This window comes from Lactuca virosa, chromosome 1 (assembly GCF_052849685.1).
Source record: "Lactuca virosa cultivar CGN04683 chromosome 1, Lactuca_virosa_CGN04683_v6, whole genome shotgun sequence".
NCBI classification, from domain to species: Eukaryota; Viridiplantae; Streptophyta; class Magnoliopsida; order Asterales; family Asteraceae; genus Lactuca; species Lactuca virosa.
This window is the reverse complement of record NC_136426.1, coordinates 179,531,503-179,540,974: the sequence shown is the minus strand read 5'-3', so window position 1 is coordinate 179,540,974 and position 9,472 is coordinate 179,531,503. Positions and strand designations below refer to the sequence as shown.

General features: G+C 30.8%; 1 protein-coding gene across 16 annotated transcripts; it reads right to left on the bottom strand.

Annotated features, from left to right (window-relative positions):
* Positions 1-717: 717 nt before the first annotated feature.
* On the bottom strand, positions 718-9,259 carry LOC145161972 (uncharacterized). Of its 16 annotated transcripts, none has more exons than XR_013738852.1 (9): positions 8,856-9,259; positions 4,433-4,686; positions 4,282-4,350; positions 3,613-3,678; positions 1,932-2,015; positions 1,787-1,856; positions 1,563-1,640; positions 1,384-1,440; positions 1,053-1,151 (listed from the first exon to the last, which is right to left on the bottom strand). XR_013738852.1 is itself a non-coding variant. In XM_079081377.1 (7 exons), exons 2-7 carry the CDS (start codon positions 4,476-4,478, stop codon positions 1,064-1,066), a joined length of 423 nt encoding a protein of 140 aa, XP_078937503.1. In that variant the 5' UTR covers positions 4,479-4,686; positions 8,856-9,259; the 3' UTR covers positions 718-1,063. The 16 variants fall into 16 exon arrangements, 10 of the variants coding, with proteins under 10 accessions (XP_078937503.1, XP_078937511.1, XP_078937507.1 ...); XR_013738858.1 differs by having other exon boundaries at positions 1,563-1,688; positions 1,990-2,015; XR_013738904.1 differs by having other exon boundaries at positions 1,990-2,015.
* Between the last annotated feature and the right edge of the window lie 213 nt (positions 9,260-9,472).

Below are 9,472 nucleotides of genomic sequence, written 5' to 3'. Positions count from 1 at the left end.
TATTACTATCAGAATATTTTACCAAACATGTCAGCAACTACAAGACATAAAAATTAATAGGGATGAAAGTGTATAATCAATTATAATTATAATATAAAATAAAATTGTAATTTTCATAAATCATTTTTTCTCAAATTATTCATGCTTTTTCTACACTTTTCTTTTATTCCAAAATACCCCTTCCTTTTATAAAAACCCTTCCATACTCCAAATTAATCATTCTTTTTATTCTATAACTACACTAATATTTGGACAAATATGCCTTTGAAAAATCAAACTTTTCCATAACAAAACCCAAACTATTCCAACAAACAAATTCTTTACCAGGTTTTCATGGTTAATCTCCCTAAGAACATTCACTTTTGTCACCAACATACTTTATCCCTGTTAGCCAAAAATGTACACACATTGATCCATTAAAAAAGTAAATATAAATGTTATTGGATGAGAAAAATTTTAAAAAAGCCTTGTCTGTTAACATATTTTAATCAGCTTAACCAGGGGCGGACGCAGGATTTTACAGTAGGGGTTGCACGATAGTATAAAAAATAAAAATTTCGAAAAATTTTCCACTGCGGCCGGAAAAGTTAGTGGTTGTCGGTGCCACCATGGACCACCCCTAGGTCCGCCCCTGAGCTTAACAGACATTAACAGACATCTCAGTATGAGTCGAAATATACTTATGGCATAAAGTTAAATCTATTTATTAAAAAAAAATCAGAGAAATACTCTAGAGTGTAGTATTGTGTCTGCATCAAAATATGTATTACAGAGTATCACTTAAGCACCCATTCTTACAAAAATAAAATAAAAATAGTAAATTCAGATTGAGCTCTAATAAATGCTTTCTGTTTAATCTTTAAACATCATAACAAAACCACATAACTTAATCTAATTACCCTTTTACCCTTGTGCAATCTGAGCTACAGCTTCCTGAAGCAAAACAAAGACCCACTCCTGTCCCTGATGATATGTCTTGTTGTTGGTTGTCTGGAGCCACAACAGACATATATCCCTTATTTTGATTTTAGCCAGGCATGGCCTTTTCTTTCTAGTCAAATAGCTAGCACCCCATTGGGTAGAGGTTGATTGTCTCCCTCCATAAGTTTGAGAAGATCCTGTTGTTCGGAAAATCATAATTATTCACATCCCTGCAACCATAAAAAAAATTATTCAGAACTTTTGTTTTATTTCTGTTTTTCATGGAGCTTGACCTTACATCCTTGATGTATCAATATCAGTGCTTCAACATACTACAACATTTAGATTATATCATATCACATTTCATCTTTTGTCGTGAATGACTTAAAATATACATGTGTTATGGACTTGTTTGCAACAAGCTCAAGTTTTGGTGATTTATCCCCTCATATTTTGGCTCACCTGATGCATGAAGTCATTTCTCATTTGGGGGATCTTGACAACTTTACCCATGAATAACTGAACATAGAACAGATTAAAGAGAACTAAGTCACGAAAATGGAGAATATGGAATGAGTCAAAGTTGAGTTGATTTTAGTTTACAGAAAATGGTGGTATTGAGGTCTTTGAAATTTTCATACCTAATTATGACAATAAGAAAGATTCCTAGTAAGGTCACCAAGTCTTACATATCCATTTCATAACAAAGTTGTGCAAATCTACAAAAACCTCATCTTGGTGAGACAATAAGCAGGAACAAACCACCACTACAAAGACCATAAGCGGACATGTACAAGCAGTATTCATATTAAAAAAGAAATTATAAATTATAAATTATAAAAACAAAAATCGAAACCTATTTTACCTTTGGCTTGTTTTTGCTTTTGCTGGGGAGTAATCTTCGAAATTCCATGTGAAACTCTTCTCTTTGAATCCTTGAATGCATAAAAAATTATTCATCAACCAAGATTATATGTAAAACATCTCATAAGCTCACATTTCATACAGACCAAAAAAATTAGAATAATGAAACTTGGATAAAGAAAAACATCCATATATTATGTAAACCTCGGTCTTTTGAATCCATGAAAGACCTGTAACAATTAAACACCAGTAAATTAATTAATGAATTACATGATTTTGAAAATGATTATATAAAAAGCCAATAAAACAAAGAAAATGTTGTAGCTCGCCAATTTAATCGCTTGGTAGTTAAATAACAGGTTAACCCATTTCATCTTTGTAATAAAAACAAACAAATTTCCAAATAGAAATAGAAAAACAGCAAGAAAGTATTTTGTGTCGGAAACTATTTTTCCTGATCGTGTTCATCCTGATCCAAACACTTCTTTTAAAACCCTATAGATAAAGCGGTAAATGGGTAAAGAAGAACCAGTGGCATTTGGAGGCGTCGATCTCCAGAGTGGGTGGCTGGCATTTGGTGGCGTCGATCTCCATTGGAGTTTTCATTTATATACACCGAGAAATAAAGATATTAGGGTTTCCATTGATAATACACTCTTACTCGACAACTTACATAAGTAACAAATTTTATTTAAGGTATGTTATTTAAGTACAATAAAAACATACCTTATTTAAGGTATGGTTTGGTAAAGTATGGTATTGCATTAGAAGTTTGTACATTAAGCCATTTTAATTGTACCTTTTAATTTTCAAGAAATACTCAATATGCTTAATATAATAGAATATATATATATATATATATATATATATATATATATATATATATATATAGAGAGAGAGAGAGAGAGAGATGTAAGTTCAATTAAGAAAATAAAAAATGTTAAGAATGGGGGAACCATTCTCAACCAATCATTTATCTAACATGTAAACCTTAAAAAACATGCGTATCATTTTTTCATTAAAGGTATCTTTATAAATTAGCCACTTTTTTAGATTGAAATTACCTGTTCTTCATCTTCAGTTTCCGATTTTATAAGATATTTATCTCTTTTGAATCGGAGATCGAGGAATTCATTATCAAGATTCTTTTCTTTATATAAATCGCTAGCAATTACACGTATTTTTTCCATTTATCGTGAAGTTTCGCATCTGTGTTATAGTTTCTTCTTCATATTCGGCTTCCGATTTGATAAGATCTTTTTCTTGTTTGAATCGGATATATCAGAGTTCATTATCAAAATAATTGATTTATATTGCAGTTGTTAGATCGTGTTTTTGTTCTATAGTTTGAGATATCTATTTCAATTGCATCATCTATTCGAAGCTGATTTAATTTTCAATCAGATCGTTTTTACGCTGTGAAGTGAGAGAGATTGCAAATTGAACAGGTTTTCAAATGATCTTTATTGCCATTGAATCATCTGATTGGAGTTGATTTAATTTTCTTTCAGATCGTTTGTAGGTGAAATATATTCAAAATTATTCAGGTTTTCATATTTAAGAACATTTTTGTTTGATAATCTGATCACAACCCTCTGATGGTCGTCTTTGATTTGATTCTTTGTAAGTGGTGTTTTTTGGTGAAGATTCATTAGATTTTTTACTTGAAGTTTGATCTGAATCTTGACTAAGACCCGGACTAAAGCTTGGATGAGTATTATTTTCATTTTTTGATTTTTTTTACCTTCCATGAGATTTATCATATAAATAATTATATGTTAATTATAATATTTTTTTATATTTTAAAATGTTTTTCCAAATTGTTACCTTCTTCATTTCCTTTTGTCTCGTCAGCTTCTCCTTTTTTATTTTCATTTTCAGACTTTTCCTCGCCTAAAAGATAAAGAACATATATGAATATTGTATCTATATTCAAAATATTGTATTACTTATTCATAAATGAATATAAATATTGTAATATGTTAATTTATGAATAAGTAATGCATAACATTACTTATGAACAAGTAATTCTATCTTTTACTTATTAATAAATGAAAAGTGTGTTATTCAAAAAATCAATGTAAGCATTACTTACATTGTCTTATTCACTTGTGAATAAGTAATATATTTAGTATGAGTAAGTAATGCATATCATTACTTATGACTAAGTAATACTATATATTGTCTTATTCATTTGTGAATAATCAATCTTATTATATTCACTTATCAGTGAATCAACTATTTATCTCTATCATTTGCATTTCCTTTCTCAATTTCTCTTTATTTATCTCCACTTCCATCATTTCCTTTTGTCTTCTTAGGTTCTGCTCCTCCTTTATTTCCATATTTAGACTTTAACATATACATCATATATGAATATTCTATCTTTTTTACTCATTTATATAGTGTCTTATTCACTTATGAATAAACAATGTTATTATAAAAATCAATATAAGTATTGTAATATATTCACTTAATAGTAAATCACTCATTTACCTGTATCATCTCCCTTTCTTTTTTCAACTTCTTCTCCTTGTTTATGTACACCTTCTGAGTTTCCCTTTTCTGCAAGATCCATTTAATATTATATATTAAGTATAATTAATTAATGAATTAGTGAATCTATAATAAAAAAATAGTAACATACCTTGAATAACTTGACTGATCGGAATATTAGTTTTACTTCTAGTCATTAGTGACCCTCCAAGCTACATTTGTAGTGTTGTTTTCTCCTTCTTTAATTTCCCTTACCAATACCCTTGCTTGTTTCTCCAGTTTCAAAGTTCGGTCGAATAATACAGCCAAAGATCTAGCATTTCAAGTTGCTACAAGTGGTGCCTCGGGATACAACAACGCCTTACTACCGGGATCCAACGACATCCAACACACGCTAGTGATTTTCTATGTCGAAATCTAATGTTAATATACTAAATTCTACATATAGAGAAATGCCTAATTTTTGTTCTAATATTGGTTTTATATTAATTGGTAACAATTTTTCTGAAATTGTGAAATTTTATAACTATGTGATTAAGACAATTTTGGATATTATTTTCTAGATTTTTATAATATTAATTGAGGGTATTTCAACACATTTAAAAGTGTTTTAAGCTCTTAAAATCCATAATATTATCAGTTTCCAAAAGATTATTTTATAAAACTTTTACTTGTACTATGAGAGTAAAAGTTTTCAAACATAAAATAATCTTTTTCATGACCATTTGAAATAGTTTTAATACCAAAACAATACATCATTCCCAAAACAAAGTTTTAATGTTTCTCCTAAAAGACACCCCACATGGGTTTTCATTACATGATAAAATAAAATATTGAAATCAGAACCAAATATTAATCGCTATCCACACAAGAAACACTCATACAAAGTTTTAATACATCATTCCTAAAACAAAGTTTTAATGTTTCTCCTAAAAGACACCCCACATGGGTTTTCATTACATGATAAAATAAAATATTGAAATCAGAACCAAATATTAATCGCTATCCACACAAGAAACACTCATACAAAGTTTTAATACATCATTCCTAAAACAAAGTTTTAATGTTTCTCCTAAAAGACACCCCACATGGGTTTTCATTACATGATAAAATAAAATATTGAAATCAGAACCAAATATTAATCGCTATCCACACAAGAAACATCCACACCATGATCAGTAACAGCCTCCGAACACATAACATGCGGTCACTGCACGACCTGCCACTCGCCTGGCAGCTCTAGCAGTATCGGTAGCCTCCATCGCACGCTGAAACAGGACGCCCATTCTTGTCATCACTTCATCCAAAACCTCCTGATGCCTAGCTATCACTGCGAGACTCTGACGTAGGTCCGCTGCCATCCACTGCATTCTCCGAGACTCCTCCTGGGTTATACCTGCTTGCAGGTATCCTAATTACTCGATGTGGTGGGGGTGCTCTCGGTCCTGCAATGATGGGTCCTACCCCTACTGAGTCCTACTCCATCGGATTACATCCCCACGGGCCTAGAGACGTTCTTCCTCGTAGTGTGTCGGATACGAGGCCCGGAGGGTGGCGGTTGTAGCAACACCGATGCAGGCGATGCCTCGCGTTGCTGACTCGGGGCGCTGTCGCTACTAATCTCCACCGAGTCTCCCGTGTCTTTTGTGTCTTCCGAGGGGTCTTCTTCTACAGATACGGGGGGATCACGTCGAGGGACAACGGTGACATAGCCAGACTCATCAGCCGAGGGGGTAGTGCGAGAGGATGACAATGTCGACATAATGGACTGAGACATAGTTTTAATGAGTTATGAAATAAATAACAATGAATGTTTATAATATGCAATGCTTACACACACACAAAAATTCACCTTTTGAAATTTTGAAATAAAGTTTTCGCAAAAATTTGGTTGAACATATTCCCATTATAATTAGCTCAAGTCTTGTATAAATCTTCTTTTAATTAAACATAGGTGATCATGCTATGTTTAATTGAGGTACAATAATACAACTCCCGACCCAGTTATATTAGTAGTATGTTCGATGTAAAAAGTAAATTTATAGGTTTTGGTTATAGGTTGGGTTTTCTTAAAAGAAAACTGATGTTCTCTATAACTTTAGTTCTGATACCATTTCTGTCACACCCCACTAAAATAGAGGACATAAGACATAATTTATAACAGAAACATAAGTTGATAATCTCATACTGCTTGCGTAGAGTTCCTGCCTTAATTTCCTAAGAATACATGTTAAAATATATCAACAAAGTTGTTGGTGAGTTCTATAGGTTTTGACTCCATAATATATATATATATATATATATATATATATATATATATATATGGAAAGAGTTGCATATGTATAAAATAACAATCTTAATTTGTTTTTCAAGGCAACAAAATAATCATTTTTCTCTTTTTTTCGCACTTTATGTAATTGACAAAAGATTCATAAGAGAATTTATAATTAACTAGATTTTTGAATACCCTAATCATCATATGCTAAATGATTACTAACGGTTTGCCTATTTGTTAATTCGAACTCTACGGGATCTTAGTAAGGTAAACTCCTCTTACTTTCCTTGATTCTTTACCGAATCGTACTAATGGTTACTTCGAAGGCAAGTGGGCTTTCAGTAAGGTAAACTCCTCTTATTTTCCTTGATTCTTTTACCGAATCGTACAATATTGGGGTTTTCAGGTTTATACAACGATTTATAACCGAACTTATGACACCACACTCTGCACCGACACCTTAGAAGGGCATGCTTGAGCCATTCACTTTAGGATACACAAGGGAATGTTCAAATGGTACTAACGTCAACGCCAAAAATCCGTCTCGTCAGACGTAGTTGTAGCTAGTAACTCTCAGGCGGGTGGTCGAACCATATAAGGTCATTAATATAACACTTATACTTGTCTTTAGTCGTTCTCTGCGGATTAACGGTTATAATCGGGAAGACTTTTACCAAGGGACCTTACAATTATGGGTCTCCTATAAAATTATTCATATCGGAATACTAGATACGGTGGGTTCTAACGATGAACGTAGGTATCCAAGCCCTAACCTTTGTTGTTAATATTTCAATAAAATATTATAATCCTTTTTCGTTTAAGGAAACAACATTTAGTAAAGTCGAATATGAAATTATAAATATGATTATTCATAATAATTTCATATTCGACTTTACTTAAAACTCATGGTTTTAATATCATGTAATTTCCATCAATGGGTTAATACGACATTCATTTTTAGGTAAACAACTTTGGCATGTTGTGACGAAAGGGTTGTATTTTGGATTAACACAGATAAACGTTTAACAAGCCATATTACAATAGAATGTGTTGTGGTAAACCGACAAAGCTTGACTTAATTTTACCAATTGTATTGTTATAGAGGATGGGGGATGGGGTAGAGGGGTTATTTTTTATTATTGTTATTAATAAAATCATACATCTTCAAAAATGATTCCTGAGGTATGAAAAAGACTATTTTAACATCACATCCGTTAGACTTAACAACAAATAACTAACGTAATTACCAAACATTAAAAGTTTTGAAACAACACAACCAACGTTGATGACCTAAAAAATTAAGGACTAAACTTGATTTTTTTGAAAACCACAGTAACGATTTTTGAAAATTTGTCAGTAGGTTTGCCTAATGGCTTATGTTTTCCTTAGCTAGGTTTGGCTAATGGCTTATGTTTTCCATGGCTATTTTGGGATATGTAGTTAAAAGGCATTAGCTAATTTGGCTAGTTTTGTCATTTTCTTTATAAATTATAACATGAATAATCAAAAATAATACTTTTAATAATTTTTTATTAAACTTTTTCTTTTTCATTACTTTTCTTCTTCTTCTATTTCTTTGACAATCTTTGTCCAAAACCTTTTATTATATATAAGTTTGGCCATACTTTGATTTTATTTTATAAATTTTCTCCAAAATCTATTTTTTTTTTAATTTTCCTCATCTTATTTTTTACAAATTTATTTTCTTTATCATTTTGAAAAACTAGTTTTTTATTTTACAACTCCTATCATATATTTTTTTTCACAACTTTGTTTTTGAAGAAATGGTTTTGATAATTTGTTTTTATCCATGGTTTTAAAATTTCTTCATTTTACATTTTTGTTTTTATGCAATTCTTTTAAATTGATTGTACATACTTGTTACCTTTTGAGACCGTTTTATGATATTTATAAATATTAGTTTTCATGTAATGTTAAAAAAAACATATCACAAACAAATGCATTGTTATGTATAATAAAACTATCTTTTGAAAATTATTAAAAAAAATAAAAATCTGATTCAGTGTCCTTATGGCAGTTAAGAAATTGAATATGAGTTCTTATTTTATTACTTTTTTTTTGACCGATATTTAAACTATATATGTCATATTGATTGGTGGTGACGCAATTTTTTTGGTTTCGTTGGTCTAAACTAATTTTAGAATAAATGCATGACCTATATCCAACTGTTAAATATGAGGTCGATCTAATTTAAAGTCTAACTTCAATCTTCAAAGCTTATACCAACCACCAACAATTACAAATAATTGTTCAAATTAGTAAAGACAATAAATCATACCTTTTAAACAGGGAAATTGCGGCTGAAGAACTTGAAACCCGAGTGCGAAAAACCATCGTCGGTATTTCATCAGCTAAATCCATCGAAAACGATATATACATATCGGATTCAACCGCAAAATCAACGATCCGAACCTCCATGTCAATTAATCAGCGATTTCCTTTTTGTAAAATTGAATAAGAACTTGAAAAAGGTCACAGAGAAATGTAAATAGAAGCTGATTCGGTTGCTGGCAAGCGGAAAAAAAAAACACGTTCACGGAACAATGGCTAGTTGGCTACAATATTCGCAAAGCTCATATCCATGGCGGCGGAGAAACAAACCCTAATCGCTACACATGATTTTGAAAGAAAAAAAAGAGGATAGAAATATACCTTTAAACCATATGAAATTACCATATAATCCTCCAGGGATCTTTAAAATTTTACCTGACGTAATGCAAGGGATGCATTTTATATCGGTTAAAAATGAGAGACTTTTTCGTATTTTATTAAATTGTGTAATATAATTTTTCAAACGATTAATTTAACAGTTATTAAAATCCAAGATAGTGAAACTCTTTTTACTGTACAATATTTTATAGCAAAAAAAATACAAATAAAAAATTAAGAAATTAA